The sequence below is a fragment of the Neolamprologus multifasciatus genome, chromosome 1, assembly GCF_963576455.1.
Source record: "Neolamprologus multifasciatus chromosome 1, fNeoMul1.2, whole genome shotgun sequence".
NCBI lineage: Eukaryota > Metazoa > Chordata > Actinopteri > Cichliformes > Cichlidae > Neolamprologus > Neolamprologus multifasciatus.
Genome location: NC_140439.1, coordinates 30,800,445 through 30,821,465, shown reverse-complemented (window position 1 = coordinate 30,821,465; position 21,021 = coordinate 30,800,445). Strand labels below are relative to the sequence as shown.

General features: G+C 37.5%; 1 protein-coding gene across 1 annotated transcript in view; it reads right to left on the bottom strand.

Moving 5' to 3' along the window:
• Positions 1–7,945, bottom strand: part of tox3 (TOX high mobility group box family member 3) — a 37,101-nt gene extending 29,156 nt beyond the window's left edge. The window contains exon 1 of the mRNA XM_085156573.1: positions 7,116–7,945. Coding sequence (XP_085012699.1) covers positions 7,116–7,217 — 102 coding nt within the window. The 5' untranslated portion in view covers positions 7,218–7,945. The remainder of the gene's footprint in view (positions 1–7,115) is intronic.
• Between the last annotated feature and the right edge of the window lie 13,076 nt (positions 7,946–21,021).

Here is a 21,021-nt window from a genome sequence, read left to right as displayed (position 1 = left end):
TGATAAACAGGTTTTCTTTCAAGTTAGTCTTCCTTGAACTCTGATGCAGTTCTGCTTGAAAACATGCCATCCATTTTGCCATTCAAACAAAAGTTTTATTTACCTACATTATTTAAGCTCTTTGTCCAACGGGTCTAAGGGATATTTGCACACCTGCTACTATTGTCAGTCCTTTTAGTGCAACCTGGTAACAAGCTGCATTATGGGAATGTGTGATGTAGGAGGGGGGCAGCAGAAAAAAGGGAGGATTAATCACACTGTGTAACAAGTAATACTACACACCTGCAGCTCATAGCCCTGTAATGAGAGAGAAATTCACACTCAACCTGATATATGAACAAAGGTTGGGATCATGAATAATAATATCTATGATGAGGCTGGTTTCGTTTTAACAGTTAAAGCAAACTGAAGCATATAACAAATTCAACCCCCAACCAGTGTTTATCCCTTTTAGTAAAATATCTCAATTTTGAATAGTTTTCAGTATTTATCTAACTCAAAGGTCATTTAGATGCAGAAATTAAAGAATAAAGTCTAAATGTGAAAACAGAAGCAATAAATTCAACCTGCACTGCTAAAAAAATATTACCCATAACTGTATGAGACATCCATCAGTGGCCTGTGCGCCTGACAACAAGCCAAAGGCTTAAGTCAAGCAAGTCAAGTTAAAAGGAAAACTGCAGAATGTTTTGATACAGTCTGTGAGCCCATTAAGAGAATTGGACATTAGATCTATGAAACATGGAATGGCTGCCTCTCTGGAAAGCTTTAAAAATGAATGCGTCTTAACAGCGAGGCTAACCACTAAAGGGACACAACACTTATTGAATCAGCCAACCAGAAGTGATTGACTGGTCCTTTTGAAACTGCTTAATTCATGGTTAAAAAACTGTTTTCTGGAGCACAGGGGGTTCTTCTTCCTCTTTTTAATAAGTCAGCAAGGTTGAAGCTGTCAAAAATGTAGTGAGCCAAAACCAGATTAAAACAGTTGATCATAGTGGAAAATCTCTCTTAATCTCTCTGTCTTGAACAGAAATGGGCACAGCATTGACTCATTCAATAGAACTTCTGAAGGTTAATGATATCTTTGGCCTTACATAACTTAAAGGTGCATTACACTAGAAGAGGTTGGTGTTGTTTAAGAATTGTACACAACAACATGTATGCAAGGAACCATCATATTGGTAACATATGCTAACACAAAACCTCTTAGTTAATCCTTCTTTTCAAAAACCATTTACCATTTCATTGATTTCCTGTCATATGATCAACAAGAATCATAGACACCATGATCTTGTAGTGCTGTACATCGGGATTACATACTACAATCCCATGAGGATTTGGGTGAGTGCTACTTTGCGCTTCAGGCAACCTCTGCAATGACACAGACACCTTTTACATAACCTCACAACCATTCATTTTTCCACACTGTCAATCATTTAACTTATTGTTTTGAAACTAAAAAAATCGTACATATTGCACATCTAAAAAGGCAATGCGTACCTCCTCATGTCACAGCTTAACAAACCTCTTGTACGCCAACTCTGTTTGGTATTTGAGTAAACTCTCAGTCTTATCTTAAGACATCAAACCCTAAAGCTAAATCTCAACCCCCTGGCTGACCTGGATAATGTCATCTTTTCCACTTGTATAGCAAACTCTGTGGTGGTTCCATCTTTTGGTGCATCTCTGAGTTATGGGTGCTTTTTAAGTGAGCTCAGCTCATGCTAATGCTTTGCCATACAACTTCAACATATGTTTTAATGAAGTCAGCAGTGAAATTATTACCGCCATTTTTCATTTGGATTTTAATGATGCATTAACTAATTAGATATTTGAGAAAATTCATAACGGCTCCACATGTAACTAAGAACTTAAAGATCTAAATGATGTTAATTTACATTTTTTAAAGCTATCCAAATGAGAACAAGTGTTGATTTATCCAGAAAGCAGATACCCAGAAAGTCCTTAAAACACTGAAAAGAAAAAAACAATTCTTCTGTAATAACTTAAAATAATCTTTTGTTATGATTCATGATTTGAACGGTGTAGTGATGTTGTTTACATGACAACACTGTGCATCTGTTCTCTTTATACCACTGGAAGAGATGTTTTTGAAACAGCCACATAGCTACACATAGTCAAAAGGGAGAATTTTCTGTTGTTTTATTAAACAGGGCGAGGACAGATAACAGTGGAGTGGATCCTTGAGGTGAAACTATACGCACAAGGAAAGCCTACAGCATAAAGACACTCTATATGCAAGCATGATTTCTTTTTTTGCTTTTAATGTGGTTTCCCCCTATTTTTCATTGGACATGAGATTACATAAGGCCAAATCAGCAGAGCAAGATGTTTCTTGTCTATAGAATGGTGCCTTATGGTTTGCAAATCCACCAGTTGGGAAATAACTTCATAGTGTGAGGTCTGCCTAAATGAACCACGGTGAGTAATGCACAAGGAGATGTAATGAAGTGGATTTATGAGCAGTGATGGCAAGATTACAGAAGGTCTTTACGAGTGCTGATCTGGGTAATGGTCTATGTCTGTTGAAGATTTCAGAGCTGGAGGATTTGTCACATCCACCTCATAAACAAAGTGGACAACCTGATGTTATGTTTTCCACTCTGTTGGATCAGATTGTCATACAGTTGCAGAATGCTTGTGGGATCAAAGCAACAACCATTAATGTTGCTCAGAAGAAATGGCATGCAGAAAATGGAGCTGGGCATTTACAAAATGCGTGTAGTGCTGTCTGTCACATATAGCAGTCATTCTTACAGACAGGAGCTCCAAGTGCACAGTGCGTCTTCGTGTAGAACAAACTAAAAATAACACTCTCTTGTCTCACTGGGAAAATTAGGTGTTTAATAAATCTGCTGAACTACATCTCCTGACAAGCTACAATTAAAGGACTCAGCAAAACACATCAGCTATTCACTTCTTGGACATTTAAACATTTAACATGCACCTTGGAGTCATATCCATCAAGTGTTGAGTTTGACAAAGCAGACAGCCTCCCTGCCCCTCCCCAAGACACGCACGCACGGCATTACCGCGCACACACATTTAAAGTTGTGTTTGGATATGTTTAGAATGTGTGTGATGAAATGGCACCAGCTGTGTACACTGGAGAGATGCACAAGGCCCCCTGGTTAAGAGAGTTAACCCCTTCCCTCCCGCTGGAGCTTAAGTGACAGCAGAGACAAAAGAAACCTGACGTACTATGCTTTGGACAAAAGAGGTTATTGCCCAGGGGTTAGCTAATGTGAAGCTACATTAATTCACTTCCTCCAGACCTTAAAATCTGTGTTGTTCCAGGTTTCCTTACATATGCATGTGTCAGTAGAGCTCATATAAACTAAGTAGTTCATGGCCTACGGCCCATTTCCCCCCGCTCAGTGAAATCCTTTAAGAAGTGCATCATTTTGGGTCTTGAAGAACTTTCTCATCAGGGAATAACAGCAGAGCTAGTCTGTCATATTATAGCTTCTGGATGATAAAATACAAAGCCGACAATAAACAAATTATCCAGAGTCCTTTATCAATATGTGGTCGAAAAACAACTAAATAAAGCATGTGTAGCTAAAGAGGATTTGTCATCAAGATCATTTCTCAGAAAAGACTTATTATGCTGCACATAAGGCTGTAATCCTTAACAACTGAGTCCAAGTTGATTTGGCACTACCTGTTGTTAATAGTCTGTGGTTTCATGCAACAGCAAACACAGCATGTGCATCTAAAAATCAGTGTAAAGTGCAACCGCCAAACTATTAACCCTGTCTTAATCAGTAATCAGTTTGCTACCTTTGCAAGTTAATTGGTTGGTGAAACATGTCTACAGTTTGGATTTTTGAATATATAAATTGTTAAAATGCTGACAACATTATTAAAAAAAAAGCTTAGTCACAAATTTCTGTGTTTAATTATAGTTTGCCCTTTCCTTTTAAAATGCTTCATTAAGCACAACTGTTGTATGTCTCTTAACAGCACTATACAGCAACACATAAGAGATCCTGCAAGACTCCCCCCCCCCCCCCCTTTGTAGCTTTTGTCATGTACAAAGGCTATGGGATCTCATAGCAATGTGTTTATCTACATCCCTCTGCTATACTGCCATTAAAATACTCCAATGTATGGTCAATTCTCAACTGCAATGAATTATAATGTCTCAGTGGTGCTGGTATTAGTTTTCCAAATAAACCTTCAGTGTTAGCACCGGTGCAGGTGAGGAGTTTGTATTAACATCTGTTGGTGATTTCTTGGCGCCTGGAGGTAATGAAAGCCCACACTAAATGGATACTGTATCTGAAACATTATTAAACCTTTAGGAAAAAAAGACCAGATGGCAATAAATATGGCTATAACAGAGGGTCTCTTTCAAGAAACCATTAAAGTCAATCACATTTGACTTTTACAAATACCAAAACTAGTTAAATCCAAACAGCTCTTTGTCTTTGGTTTATGTTGTGCCTGACTGAGGAGCTTGCCTAGAGAAAACAAGCAGCCTTAACCATGTTGCATCACTGAAATCTCTTTGAATAATAAATTAGACAAATGAGATATAAGTGCATATATATATATATATATATATATATATATATATATATATATATATATATATATATATATATATATATGAGCTCACACACAGATTTAAAGTTTATCAAATTTCAAAAGGGAACTTTTATAAATTTTACCGACTACAACCAGGTGTTGTTAGAAGAATCCAAAGAGCCAGGAAAACCAATAGTCATTATCAGATAAATTGAAAACAACGCTACCTGAAGTAACAACCAATCAGTAAAAGTAGGAGCCTTGGTGTTTTTGCCCTTGAGCATACCTGTTCCGTGTTCACCCTCGAGTCAAGGTAGTTTAAGAGAAATAGACCCCACTGTGACAGCCTCGTCACTCACCCTGCACACGCTGTAGTCAATGTTTATAACCCACAGAAAAAAGCCTTTACAATTTCAGTTTCAATAGAGAAACGGTGTTTAATTTTTCCGAACTGCAACGAGGGAATTTTTCTCACAAAATAGATTTTATATGAGAATTATTCAGCTTTGTGAAGTTGTGGCATGTTTCTCTTCAGCACCTTCATCTCTGTGCCAAAAAAAGGGAAAGAAATGGCAGCTTCATTAGTCATGACTGCAGCACCTAATTAAGTTTGTGCCACTCGTTTGGATTTTTCTGTAAATTTAAAAGAATCTGTGATGTTTGAAAGTGCCTCTGGGCCCTTCTGTCTCTCTTGTCATTAAAATTGAACATTTCCTGCGCCAGCATTTTGAGTGGGTATTGCCTGTTTTCAAATCAAAACTGTAAATCTAGTGAAAGTTTGGCTGCTCGCAAAAGGTGCTGTGACAGCTTATAAATAGATTAAAGAAGTAATGCTTCAGCTCTGTGACTTGTAAGCATGCCACATCTTTTAGATGACTAACCGCTCTGCATTGTGCTACCTTTCAGCAAGCTGATTCAAATAAATTGGAGGCTTATTTGAAAGATGCATGCAAAAGAGCCTATTTGTTCACAGTGGAAAGACATTGTAATTAGCATGAAATGCATGCTTTGTACTCTCTCTCTCTCTCTTCCTCTTTCCAACATAACTGGTAGAGATACTGGATAAGCACCTTCTCACCACCCTCTCTCTCACTCTATGCCTCCTTTTGCATTGTGTCCAATTACTGTTACAGATGGAAAATTTCACTTGACCCGGGGATTTTATGAGCAGGAATAAAATCGCACTTCAACTTTTACACCAATTCAAAGCAATGTGGTTAAAGTTTCTTGAGGCTGATGAAGACATGATGAAATTGGGCACATATGACAACTTGGCCAAATGACAAAGAGCTGATGAAACACTGAGACAAACCTGGTAACTGTTTTAAGCAGCATCAGATTGCAAACAGAGCTGCATTACGGGGCTGAATAATTTGAGAGGGGGGGTAGTGTGTCGTGTCTGAGTGTGCATGTGTGTCTGTGTGTGTTTGAGGTGGGGAGGGGGGTGTATCATTGTTTAAACTTCAGAAAAAACTGTTATTTTTGACTGCCACAATGATGTTCTCTCCTGCTGTTATACAAGAGAGTCAAGTTAGTGACTGATCACAGGCCTAACAGTGCGCGTGTTACATCACTGACAAAACATTACAAATCATCAACTGTGTTTTACATAACCTCATAAGCTCTAGTTGCAAGAGTTATTAAACTTCAGCTTTGTTCTTATTCACAGCTCGGACACGGTGGCGTTTGTACACAAATACGAGGAAGCGAACAGATCAACATGTAAACAATGCAAATACATCATGCAACCTGGCAGTGGGCAGATAAAACTGTAGTGCACAGTATGACAGTCAAGAGTTTAACTGATGCCATGGGTAAGATAAGTGCACAAAACGGCGCAGCGCTGACAATGAATAGATTCATACGGAACAGATAGCGAGCTGTCCATTCCTCTTTTTGCTTGTGCATGCTTTTTTTCCCCCTGAAATGTTAATGAGGAATATGATACTTGGAGCTCATTCTAAGAACTGCTTGCAAATGCAGTGAACAACATGAACTGAAGGCGGTTTGAAAATGAGGTTAAATACACAGTAGTTAACCAAAAGACCAACAACCATTTCTTTATCGTGTTGTCATTTTATTTAACTGCGTGACGTGGACGGTCATGAAGAAGAGCAGGTACCTGACAGCCTACATCTTTTTTTTTTTTTTTAAATCACATTTGAACTGTAATGACAGGATGTTGAGAAACACGGAACCCTAAAGGCAACAGCGCCCATGACTGTGGAGCACATCAGTCTGGTGAGAGTTTAGCAGTGCGACGAGGCAGGTTTGAGCTGGACAAAAAGTAACACTGTGCCGCTACACTTGTCCTGTGCTCCCGTTTCCTTTCCTAATGAACAACAACAAAGTTTGCGGCAAGAGAGGAAAGTACTGATTAGGCGGAAAGAGAACTCTGATTCAAGGAAGGAGGAAGTGAGTAAGGGGAATTCTAATTAAATCAACTTAATATCGGTAAGAGTTTCAATAATTAAGCTAAAAACAGTGCACTAGTGGTTCCAGTCCCAACGTGATCGCACAACACAATACTACGGCGCGAAACGGGAAGGATTTCTCACCTTATTGAAGTTGTAGTAGCCCAAACAGTGGGCAAAATCCAGGTTTGGTGGATCTCCCGGAATAGAATTTCCACCGGCAGTCGGATAAAATCTTACATCCATGGTGTGTGACGGAGCCGCGCAGCTGTAGTTGTAGCCTGCTCTGCACGGAGCTCAATTTGTTTCTGCCGTTTACAATCCAAGCGCACAGATAGATGGAGAAAGAAAGGCGGCGAAACTGACCCAAGCTTTGTTGGGTTAAACGAGATATTACGGTAAGAGAAAGGGGGGACAGGTAAAGTTTGGATATTCCTCTTTTTACACCTTACACCAGTCGCTTCATTTCTGTGGAAATCCACATGAACGCTGGACTGAGCCCAGGAAGCTGTCCCTCAAAGAGCAGCAGACGCTGTGTGCCCATGCATTTACACACAGCTGCTGCTGTATACAAAGAAGCCACGAGACCGGCGAGTGAGCGTGGGTCCACCTCTTTTTTCCTCCCTCAGACGCAGAGAGGGGGAAGGAAAGGGAAAAATTAAAACTCTAGGAAAGTGGTAATAAATACCACGAAGTAAAGTCCGCGCGTCAGGATAGTGCTCAAAAACGTGCCCGCGTCCTCCGCCGTGTTTCGCAGAAGTTTATTTTTCCAACTTGTAAAACTAGTTGGTGAAGCAGTTTGAGGAAGGAGCAACTAGCTGGCCGCTCGAGCCCATCTGCTAAACACAGGTTTTGTACAACAAGCTGAACAACACTCCACAGATGGTGCAATTAGTGAATGTGATGTACTACACTGAGTATCTCCGTTCAGCCTTCGGCTCTGCCTGTCGTAGTGATGAACAAGGCAAAATGTGTGAACAAGCCAGCCACTCCCCAAACACACTAAGCCACTCCCATGAAAACACTGCATTTAAGTCCATGTGACATGTTGGCATATGATAATTAATCATAATTATGAGTCTGTATGTGTATATTTTCTTAGCATACCTTTTTATGCCCTTTTAAACGGTGACTTTCATAATGAATGGCAGGTTACATCCAAATGTAATTTTACATCTTACTCTGTTTTTACTCTGCATTACTCTGCCAAAGCCAACAGGTACGATAGCTCCTGCAGTTTTTCTCCCGTTAGTTTTTCCTTAATTCTGCGAATTTTAACCTTCAGTTCAGTTTTTCACTATGAAGCTTTTACGATCCACGGTGATTTTCCTCCCACTGCTACTGTATTTGATGTTAATGCATATTTTATAAACGTTTCTGTCTGTGGCAGTTTGTCACATATGTTTTCAGAAGTAGCTGAAGTGTTTTTGATTTTCAAGTCATATTGGTACTGGTCACAGGGCACCGAACAATATACATAAGTAGACAAAAATGATACACCAGGTCGACATTAATCCATAGTTCAATGATTGAAGAAAACTTTACCTTTCCTAAGCTGGAAGCTTGCAAAAAGAGATGAAAAAATATAATCAAAACATACTTTTTTTGGTTGGTAACCTCTACACAAAATATTATAGCAATAGCAGAAGGTTCTCTGGATTCAAAACATTTAACACGGTTTTAAATAGGGCCAAACTGTTCAACACCATATATGAACTTCGATAGTAAAGATCTTAAAACTGGTTAGTATTATGGTATAAACAACTTGAAAAAGAAAAAGGCAACTACAGATTTATCCCAAACAATCAGAAAACTGCTTTTTGCTGTCAGTAGTGAAGTGTCTTTTCAACTGGTTAAATTCCCATGATAAGTTAAGTTTAACTAGTTGGAATTTTTGGTTTAAAATTGGCTGGAAGCACCATATTTTCACTAATCTTTTATTTACAGCATGTTTTAAGTGCAGTACAGAGTCTCCGCTGGGCAAATATGTTTTAAAAGTGCAGGTTGTGAAATCACAACTTACTAGCATTACAAGTGAAGCACAGCTGTAAAGTTACAACAGTGCAAACTGTCCATTGCATTGTCCATGGAATGTGCATGTTTTCAGCTGGTAATGCAGAAAATGTGTACATTTTTCAATTTTGTTTGTTTGTTTGTTTGTTTTACTTGATTCTAATCTTCTGCTCATTCTCTTTTACATTGCTGAATACACAGCAGAGAGCAGAGAACACACAGCAATACAATTTAATCTGTAAAATGAATTTCACTCTAATCTGCTGACAAACTAAAGAGATTTCCACATCTCCTTTATTATGTTACGTGACAGCAACCTTTTAATGTTTAAATGGCTCCAGTTTGGATGGATCCACACAGAGCTCTAATGTGTAGTCATCATGTTAGAAACAAACAGCAGTACAAAGCGCTGGCTCGGGGTTCAAATAATTAATTTGAAATAATTTCTCATGTTATTTTCAACAGCATTACATTTTATTGTTTGACATATTTATGCTCTTTATAGATTTTTATGGCTATTTTCATCATCTCTGGTAACATTTGTCTGATAACTTGAAGTAGGCTATGCTCATAGGGATCGTTTGTGCATGCAATGCCCCTTTTTATGTGAGTGTATACAGAGCCTGAAACAGAAAGCTTTGCTTAACAGAGAATGTTGATAATCACCATCAGTTTTGTCAAGTCAGCTAACGCAAAGAATTCCTGGCTGTGTTGAACTTCACACCCAATATACCATCTGGTGTGGGCTAGCCCACCCACAAAGCTTTTTGCTCACTCAATACACACCAAATCAAAACTTACAAAAAGTATTTTTTGTTAGTTTGTTTTGTTCACCTAGTGGAAATAATTAATAACAATAATAATACACAAAACAGGAGTACCATTTCTAACTTCTTACTGAGTGGGAAGCCCACTGGCCAGCTCCAAAATCTCCTGCTGTACACCCTTTTAACGTCGTCATAGGTACATATGCACAGAAGTTTAATAAGCCCGCTTGTAAAAACTGATGACTCAACATGTTGTTTATGTTATATTTTTATTTTTCTGTCTCAATTTAAGCATAGGTCTGGTTTACAAGTAGCTTTTGCGATGCTAAGATGTGTTGTGACACTCTCTCTTGCTCTCCCTTGGTTAAGCTAGCACTTTTAACATAGCGTAGATCTTTACTGACATGCTTTGGTGGGAGAAAAAGAGCTTCTGTGTCTTTATTTGCATTTCTGATTTGGTGCAGGGCACTATAAGAGTGCCGAGTATTGTTTGCATTTACTAGCTTTTCAATTAGATGTGTGGGAAGTGTTGAATTATTATTAATATTCTTATATATTTGAATAAGCAGCATAATGCGCTCTTTAAGTAATGAAACAAATTTCTCTGAAAGATGCCTATATTTACATGTGAGCTAAAGGGTAAGTAATTTAGTAAACAAATTATATTATATGTTTCAATGAATATGAATTTTATCTGTATTGTCTTGTTTTTATTGTCAGTGTTTTAAGTGTAAAGTAGGCACAAAAAAGCTCACAAGGTTGTTTTTACAGATTTTGGAGAGTCTGTCTCTGCAATATAATTTTCAGTGTTCTTCAGCCTGTAGAAACTATCCTACAGCTGCTACATATGGACTAGAACAAAGTAGTTTTCTAAATATCACTTTAACATCGTGTAAGATTGCTTGTTATGTTTATTTTTTCCCTTGCAGAAAGACACTATTCCCAGACAGAGAACCCAGTATTTGAACAGGGACTCAAACCAGCAACTTGAAGGTTACTAGTTGGCTGCTCTGACCTGTTCAAGTTGCCCATCTATTATTTCTAACACAGGATGCAAGAAATCCACCCTGAACGTAAGTTACCAAATTTTCTTGCCAGTGATTTCTTAAAGTCTGCACAGTTACAAAAAAGTAAATATTTCAATAAAAATAAAAATTCACGGTTAGGGTTTTTGATTTGAGGAAGGGTTTTCTTGGTTCTGGCTTCTGTCAAGCTTCACTTAACCATACTGACATAATGAATGAGTCTACACATGAATAAATGCACAGCCTGAAACTCATTATGTCCATTGTATTCACAAATTAATAAAAAAGACAAAATCATTTGTCTGATTTGAGATTGATAAACTAACCAGTAGCTGAAACTAATTATCACACACAGCTTCTGTCAGTGAGATTAAAGAGGGGACTGCCATTCTTCCAATGTCACCTTCAAACATAAAGACTAATATATAATTAACAACTAATCACTGATAAGAAGAAATACTAAAGAGCAAAAAAAAACTATTATTCTACCAAACATCCATCTGAATTTGTGTGTACACATACGTGCACCTTTACTCTTTTGTTTTTGTTTTAATCAAAGAAAGCAACATTTTTATTGAAGTTGATTATTGCAGTGATGATTCAACCAGACACATACTGTATGTATCCCTGGCCACTTTACACTATCTTGTCCACTTCACGGCTTTGTTGCGTTGCTCTACTCGAAACACTTACTCTGTCCTGTGCACTATCTACCAGCACACACTTCTCAGTTTCTTAGTAAGAAACAAGACAAGACTGTGCAAGTGTTACTTTTAGGATGGTGCAGGAAGCTGTTATTTCCAGCTAGAAAATCAAAGACATTTTTGAGCAGTACCCCATAGCAGTGGGAGGGAGTATGTGTATGTAAGGAATCCATAGTTTACACCTGTGAAAAATTCTTTGGAGAAGAAGACCATGCTTTATACATTAGTAAAACAAAACTTTTATAGGAATCTGAATTTACAACTAAAGAGAGGGTTAAAGTGAAACTTTAGGGACTTACTGCTCACTAGAACCCTAGTTGTGCAGTAAGGACATAAAAAGTTATTCAGCTGTCACAGTCATCTCTGCACTGACAAAAGAAGACATCAGAATCAAGCAGAGAATTAATCCTCCATGTGAATACATAAGCCAGATTTTGTCGTTATGTCATATTTGTCTGCAAGTGTCAGGTTAGCTTTATTTCCCATTAAATCTCTGCTTTGAAGTGTGTCATTTTTTGTCTTTTTTTTTCTTGGATTCTCTAAATGAACACGGTCTACTTAATCACTGTCTCATTAATAGTGTCGATTACAATAACACAACTTTTTGTTTTATACATTTTCTTTCGGTGCTTTTTCAGTTATGTTCAGTTGTCCGTTGATGTAAAATAGAATATTACATGAGACATGTTAAACTCTGCAGCTTGCTACGGCACATTATTAATAATTATTCCCGCACGTCACACGCTAGTTAAGAAAATAGTGAACGCACCAATGCCTTATACAGTACATCACTGTAACACAAAATAGCTTTTTTCCACTTTCTGTCATCTATATTATGCTGCATTTCTTTACATATTCCGATAACATTATATAATTATATATAATTTGTCTTTGCTAGATAGGATGCATTTGAGGAGCTGTTATGAAACAGAGAAAAACCCTATGCAAGTGGGATGCGTGTTGGCATGTACTATATGCAAGCTTAATCAATGACATACAGTGCTAAACTCTGCTGTGCTGCATTGGAGGAGATAATCCTCATTTGAACGCTCTCCAATGCTTGCTTAGAGATGGTCAACAATCCATGATAGTCGCCAGGAAATCTACTTTGTAATTATGGACACATTGATGCATATGCAAACCATTTTTTCGTCATGTTCTCGTTTGATAGTGGCTCTTGCATGCATAACGAAGCAATGCCTTCACATGCAACACACGCTGATACGCCCACCAATCAAATCTCATTCACTCATGCACATACGGGCACATAAGAAAAACCCACGCAGTCTCCCACACACCACATATCAGATAAGCAAGCTGCACATTCCCAATTCAGCCTGGTTGCTGTTGTTATTTATTCCTGTTTTTAATGTTGTTTGGCTGTGCAGCCAGGCAGTGGAATTAATTTCCTTTCTGATGGTTGAGTATCAGTGTCTCAGCCAGATGAATTATGCTTTTCTACTATATGCGATTTCCTCTCAGCCTGGCAACACTGGAACCATTTGGTAACGTGAAAACAAATTATCTTCTGCTGGCTCCTGCTCAGATTCAATTAAAGCGGTGCAGAGTAATTATATGGAGATACAAAAGAGTAATAAATGCAAAATAATTAATTAACCTAATAATCTTTATTTATTGCAACCCCCCCTTCATATTAAGTGCTGAATTCTGTCGGTGAGTGACACCTTCACAAATAACTGCTGTCTGATGTTAGTCATTGGAGCCCCACTGAAGTCTGTTTTTGTGTAAGTGTCACAATATCTCGCTTTCATCTGGCCTCGGGTACCTGTCATCCTCAGAGCTATTATGGTTACTATCACCATAATTCACAGTGTAAATATACACCCTAATGCGGAAATTTGTGTTTAATTGTCGGGCGGAGACTTACCAAAACGATAAAATAAGGCGAGATCAATTCAAATTGCAAATTGTAAAAGAAAACCAAACTACCAGCGAGCCCTGAAAGAGGTTGAAATATCAGTGTAAGTGAAAGCGTTTACTGAAGTTGAGGTATTATTTTACAGTAAGTGAAAGTGTTGAGTGAAATTGAATGGACCTGCTGAAAGGACCTGAAGATTCAAACTCTTAGGACTGAAATCCTGAAAATGTGGAAAAAAGGAGAATCTATCAGTATGCGATTAACACAGCAGAAAGCACTTGAAATGTCAGTTAAATGTCACTGCAAGTAGTTGAAGAAATAAGCATTATGTTATGGACAGTCAATTGTGCTGTAGTTGGAACTGTTGAGAAACATTAATTAATTTGTTAAACTTAAATTATTAGTGGGAGAGAAACAGGTGGGAGCAGTGCAATTATCAGATACAATTTAATGAAAGGAGTTAAATTTTTATTTGAAGTATGTGCAGTGAATGAAGAACAAGGCTGCTGGAGCCAAGCACATTGGTGTAGTTGCTTTCAGCTGGTCCCTTTAAATGGTAGGTCTGTACATTAGAAATTTGAATCTTTAAATTCTTCCTAATATTGATAATCAGTCAACTGAGGTTAACTACTTTGTTTTTATTTGTAGTGTGACAGAGATAGGGCACAAAAAACCTTTGGTAAAATTCAAAGTGTTATTATATATCAGGCAAACATGATATACGTCATTAGAGGAGTGAAATGGCTGAACAACTACACAGCCATTTCAGTGAAGTGTCACTGAGCAGTCACTCCACTAAGACTTAAAAAAACACACACTCACACACTCATCACTGGCAAATTTAAGTCTGACACCCTCTCAGAGATATACAGTGGCCCCGAGCCACACACTGAAAACATGAGGGGGTAACGCACTACACACCTCACAGCAAATCACAAGTTTCATTACTGTTCTGAATGGCATGTCCCATATAAAATATGATAATAATTATGCTCTTCAGTTACCATTCACATTTTATTAAAAACCTTAAAAGGCTGTGAGGCCAAAAGAGGAGAAGGCAATAAAACCTAATCAATGATGTTACAGCAGTGATAATCTGTTTATTAGGTCAGAGAACGTCTTTTTGTAGAGAATAGCTTTTAGGTCTTAAGTCATTATGCGTCACCTTTATCCTTCTATTGCCTTCTGGACAGACTATTTCCTTAATCATAATCATTACACCATGAACGTGGAAAAGAGGTCTGCTTTTTATAAAGAGATATAAGATCTGACTTTAGTATACCAAGTAGTTCAGACTATTTTATCTAGTTCAGGTGCATTCTATAGGTCAATTTATCTCGAGAGTATACTGTATATGTCGCTGGATATTGTATGAGTGAAGTATTTAAAGCTTGATTAATACAACAAGTTACATTAATTTATGTAATGATTCGGATGATCTACAACTTTTAATAGAGCGTTTTGGCTTATTTCAGCTTATTGTTTTAGATTAGAGCTAAGCGACTGGCTACCCACAACCAACTAATATGTGATAACTATATAGATCTGTTATTTTCTTAATACTGTTTAATGAAGCCACCAGGAAGGAGGAAAAGGGGAAAATCAGCGAGAAGATTTATGTATGAATTGAAGGATGACATACAGAGAGTTGATGTGACAGATGCTATAGGGATATGGTGGAATGCAGACAGATGATCTGCTGTGGTAACCCCTAAAGGGACTAGCCTTTAGTTTACATTAGTAACACCCTGGTAGGTATAGCTTTAAAATGATCAGTTGAGAAACACAAACACAATTTTTCCATGTTTAATCTATTTTCATCTCTAATCTACTAAATAAGTGTTTTCAACAAACTTGGCTTTCCCATTCTGTTTTTTCGCACTTCTGCCATGAAGCTTCTCATTTATTTGTGTCCATCCTTCAAATAGCATCTCGTGGCCACAGTTGGCTGTCGTCTGTGGATGCAGTGTTAACTCTGTTTAACTCAGAGTCATGGGAATCTTTAGTCTCTATTGTCTTCATAAGTGTGTCCAAGTCCCATTGACAAAGGTTGGTAGTGTGCAAGACAAGCTGCCACTGGCTTTAACTTGGCTGTTCTGAGGTCAGTTACAATTAGTCCATTCTGTGAAAACAGCTTTATTGCTAAATTTACTAAAGGAAATGTTATTAAAAATGTGCGTGGCATTGTCAGCTAATGGTAAATGTTTTTGATAACTGTAGAAGTGATAATATTTTACAATTTTTCAGTGAGAAAGGAGTGTAGAAATAAAAATATCCTTGCAGAGTGCAGCATGTTGCAGGAGGATGTCAGCATCCAGAAAAAAAAGTAAAAGACAAGCGTGACAAAATCTTGAAACGGTATGTTTTAATCTGGCCCAATCTGTCTCGTTAAACAACGGAGGAAGATTTGTATTCTGTGTTTCAGGGTGGTGTTTTGTTTAGATTTTATTTATCTCTGCTTGGCTTGCTGTAAAACTCACCGCACACTACTGCATAAAATCCCACCCAAAACCCCATGTGCGCCCTTTAACCACGAGGTTTGCTTTTCATGTTGAGCTGTTGGGGCCAGTATAGGCTATTACCCTTATCAGAAATGATCATCCATTAAAGCACACAACATTACTGGTAGATGTGCTTATTGATTTATTTATTTTTTTGTTCCTCCCCTTCTACTTAATATTCTTATTGTGTTGTACCAAAACATGCATACATAAAATACACAATTTAATCCGTTGCACACAAAATGAAATGATGTGCACCACATCCCAAATAAACTAATAATGAATTAGTTCTGCAGAAAAAGAAAAAACACTTTTTGCTGCTGGACCTACTGCTGGCTATTTTATTGCACTTCTTAGGCCTGTGTGGACCAATAAGGAACAAGGACTACATACTGACAAATCTACAGGACACTTAATTACATTATTCTCAATTAAAACCTGTACTCAGCAACATTAGTCATCTTAGCTCTCGTCATTCATACTAATTAGCACTTGCCTTCCTTGCCACATGCTGAAAGAGGATATTTCAATATCCCATTAAGCGATTCCAAGATATGCCCTTGATTGACGTTCCCTTAAACCCGGAAAGTAATTACATTATACGCTTTGGTTTTCTTTTAATAATTTTCGATTTCCCCAGGTTTTTTGAGTTTCATATTTAATTTGTCTTAGATTTATCCATATCTACACTGCGTAAAAAGAAACAGAGAAACATAAATACAAGACATCCTGGGACACTCATTCAGTTAATGAGTGAAGCTCTTAAGCATTACTGCATTACATGACTTGCAAAGTATTACTTAATTAGAATAAATCCAAAACTACACAGTGACCACATTTACACAAAGCCATTTACTGAATTATAATATAATCATTTAGCTAAATTGACTTCCATATCTGTTTAACTATATTTAAGTGCCACATTTCTACAGTATAAAGTCTTTGCTTCACTCAGTTTACTCACTTGCTTAGATGCACAGAGGCCTAAATGGGTCCTCATGCTGAGCTGATACAGCACATACCTAGATGAGCTTCCTAAATTTGCATCTACCTCACAGTCAGCAGATTTCATTAGAACCCATTCGCATGGAAAAGAAAAAAAGGAGACTGAAAAATGCATACAGTAAAGACTACTAAGAAAAAAAGGAAATTCTTGTGTAAAATGTGTTGCTGGTGAATTTTAATAATGCACTTTCAAAAGTTTTGCACCTCTGTTGAACTGTGGGTGAAGGTGACATCTCAGAGGTATAAAACATAGATTAAAATTAAGCAAAATGCCTTGTAAGGAAGTGGGACACTGTAATTATATAAATATATTGTGATTCATCAAACTGAATCTTTTTGTCATTATACCAGCGTGGATTGCAGATATTATCCATTTAACGACTGCTTTGTTTGGTTTTTATTTGCCTTATATAGCAAAGTAATTAGAACCCAAACTTCATAGCTTAATTGAAAACATGTGCGTGTAAACCTCCATGCATTGTTGATGTCTTTTAAAATATTTACTTCAATGCAACGATTACTCCACAAAAATGTTAATTACTGGGTGTTTTGACAGAACATCTGTTACTCCAGAAAGGCTTCCTCATGAAATTTTTTTATAAATGTGTCCCATGGCGCTGCACATATTCTAAATGGTCTAATGTAATGAGTTTTTTGTAATGAATGTCCAAAGCATCATGATGAATAGTTCTGAGCTCTTATTTGCAGAATGCAATCTGTTATTCTGTAACACGTCAGGGCTAACCTTTTTTTTCCTGTCTCATAGTCTTAACATAGATTTTTTTTGGAAAGCTTTACATGTAAATTACAGTGTCCACGGGGTAATTGTCTCCTTATAATATAGTGAAGAAGGAAACTGTCACCAGACACAAAGATTACAGCCTATCTCACCACAGTATGAGTGTCAAGATACAATGAAGATAGGGGGGGCATAAGAACAATTACAAGAATATTAATACATGCAGGGATTTTAATACATCGTAATTTGCGATCTGGATTTTGCTCGCCATATTGCAAGTCCAAGCATTTTTCACTAAATCATATTGTTTAATCAAAATCAGTCCTTCACATAGTAATTGTAGCTATCCCTGACCTTTTCCTGTATCATGACCTAATTCAGGATATTATACATTTGTTTGGTGATTCTAACCCCAAAGTACCATACAGTACAGTACAATACAGATGCTAGTGCTGTAATATCAATGTCAATACAATGCTATTATAATCAGTATTAAAATGTATTCAGGATAAGTCAATCACGCCCTTGGTTGTAGTTAATGTATCTCCTTTGTGTGCCCGCCCACAGCCGTGACCTTTTTAAGTTACAGAATTCACACAATGAACATTTAGTTCCTGTCTCTTGTATAATGGTGCCTAAATGGGTTTCTTTTAACAGTACAAAAAGTGTTGATATTAGTAATGTAAACCTGTATTCGAAAAATGTTTACAGACTGTGCTGCAGCCACACCTTTGTTATATTAACTCCGATAACAGACAGTAGAGAGCTGAATGTGGGCATATGCAGACACAGTAGGAAATGCAGATATGCTGATATTTTACTGTCTTGTGGTTGGACACTATGATGTGAACTGACCAGTCTTATCATTGTGTAAGACTGCTGTTACCTGGCAACTTTGCAATAACTATGCAATAGCTTATGTTCAGTGACAGAGTTTTTAATGTATTTATTTATTTTCTAAAGACACCACCAATGTGGTGCAGTTAATGGTAAAGAAACTGTGTATGTTTAATTCCAAGCTCCACACCACACCTACTCTTGTTTCTTTAGTTTATTCAGGTACTATATAAAGGGGAGGATACTTATTGGGTTGGTTCTGAATATTTGCAGTAGATCGAAGGTTGTGAGCTCCAGAATCATCTTATAAGGATGTCATTCTCAGCACAGGGGCTTGGCATTGACATGTCCCTTGAGAGAAGTGGTGAGAAAGGACATTCAGATTGTTGGTATGACGGCTGTAAATGCAAAGGATACGGTGAAATGGAGGCACAGGATCTTCTGTGGTAATTCCTAAAGGTAGTAGCCGAAAGAAGAACATTCATGTTGTCTAAAGGATGAGGATGAGACATATTTAATCCCTACATGCTCTTCTTGACCATCCTTTTACTCATCCTGTGAATTATGGTATAATCTGCTAGTTGAATTGGCATAACATTTTGTGCAGACATTGATAGCTTCTATGATTAATCCTGATGACTTTAGTGATCGTTTAATCTTTCCCTACCAGCACCACGAGATTCAAATTTGTAAATTGGTTGATGGACTTCCATAAAACTTGGCACCAACATTCTTGTCTCCCTCAGAATAAATGTGTTCAGTTTTGGTAATCTCTTCGCTTTTCATCCAATGCTATGATCATCTATTACCTTTATTTTATTTGACTGAATAAAAAGAATACTGTTTTTAGACTGAACTTCTAATTAGAAAATTAAAAATAGCCATGCCTAATCAGCATCAGCATGCTAACAGTCAGTATTGTCAGCATGAACATTTTGACATGGTGCTGTTAGCAAAGCAGCTAACCACAAAGCAGCCCAGTCTAATAGAATTGCTCTGTGGCTATTGACTAATCTCAGTGATAGCTGTTGCATCTGAGGTTTGATTGTTTGTTGCCATTAGCTTTAGTTTGGGCCCATAATTCTTTCCACTTGAATGTATCAAATAATATTTGGGGATTTTTTTAATCGTGTTCACATGCATTGCATTGGTCTGGTTTGGTATGGTTACAACAGAGTCTAATCATTCCCAGTGTACTTTAAACTCTACTGTGATTACAGCTCAACTTTCTTTGAAGGAAGAGGGAGAAATCTGTTACCAAGTCGTATTCACCCTCATATGTCCTCTAATCACAGTAATAATTCTGATACCTTCTCAGCATCAAAGACAGGTTATTCTATTTGATCCAGTGTGACCGCTCTCTAATGCCTGTCACTGGCTATTTTCTTATGTTTATATCATGGGTTTGGAGGAATCCTTATGAATATTTATGCTCCACTACAACAGAATGCTCAGCATGAAATGAAATGAAATACTGCGCTGCTTGAGGGTTGTTTGCCGTGAGACACAAATCTAAATCTACATATTGCCCATTGCATACAAATAATAGTGCTATATGCTTCAACCTGCAGGACGCATCCATCTATCTCGTAATCTAGTTGAAATATTAAGATCCCATCTAAAGTGGATATTTTTTTTCTTATCAGTTATGCTCCCCATTTAGTGTTTAATTTACATGTTCAATGGGTTTTGACTCTTTGGATTAAAAAGGATACATGTATTACTTCTTAATTTCTTTTTAGACACGTATGTCTGTTGCCTGACAATCACATCGTGCACAGTGAACTGCATTTTCTCTTCCATGGTCCAATAACTGAAGAAAGGTTCTTGATTTGTTTCTCCCTATGGCTGCAAATCTCATTTTTATAGCACAAGATATTATGTGCAAACCAATTGCAAATCCACTTTTCCAGTCTACTTTTCCATTATCACTATAAAATCGGAGCTCATTTTTATGATGGCTGAATGTTGAAATACATTAAAATGGGTCTGAGAATAGCCTTGCCCTCTTGGCCGTTGTCTTTTGAATTAAATGTCAACACAGGTGTAAAACAAAATGTAACCTCATATTCTGCTGAATATAAATGTGCCATTTACTGATATAGATGAGTCTGGAAGAGAAAGAGGCTCATAAATTAACTAGGGGCTGTCCGAGGTTGAGTGACACATCTTTGATTTGTTGCAAGCAGTTAATTTCAATCCAAACCCACCAAGCTGTAATTTCTTGCTGTATCTTGTCTTCTAGACTGCCATGCAGAGGAATAAGGAATACACCACCATCAAATAAATGACATGTCACGCAACCTCTAAAAGTTACACTTTTGCTAATGTAAGTGAAAGAAAACACCCTAACGTCACACTTTCAGCTGAACAAACACGTGCGGTCCATCCTTTAACTAGTCAAAACTAATTGTTGGTTGTTCGTGGGGACCAATTTGTTGATTCCTCCACTCATATTTTTTCATTGTAATTGATTTCCACTGTGCAATTATTTCCAGACAAATGCAGTATTTTCAGTAGAGCGGTGTATTAAGTTGTGCGAGACGAGGCTCAGGAGGGCAGCCAGTTTGAACAGGAGAG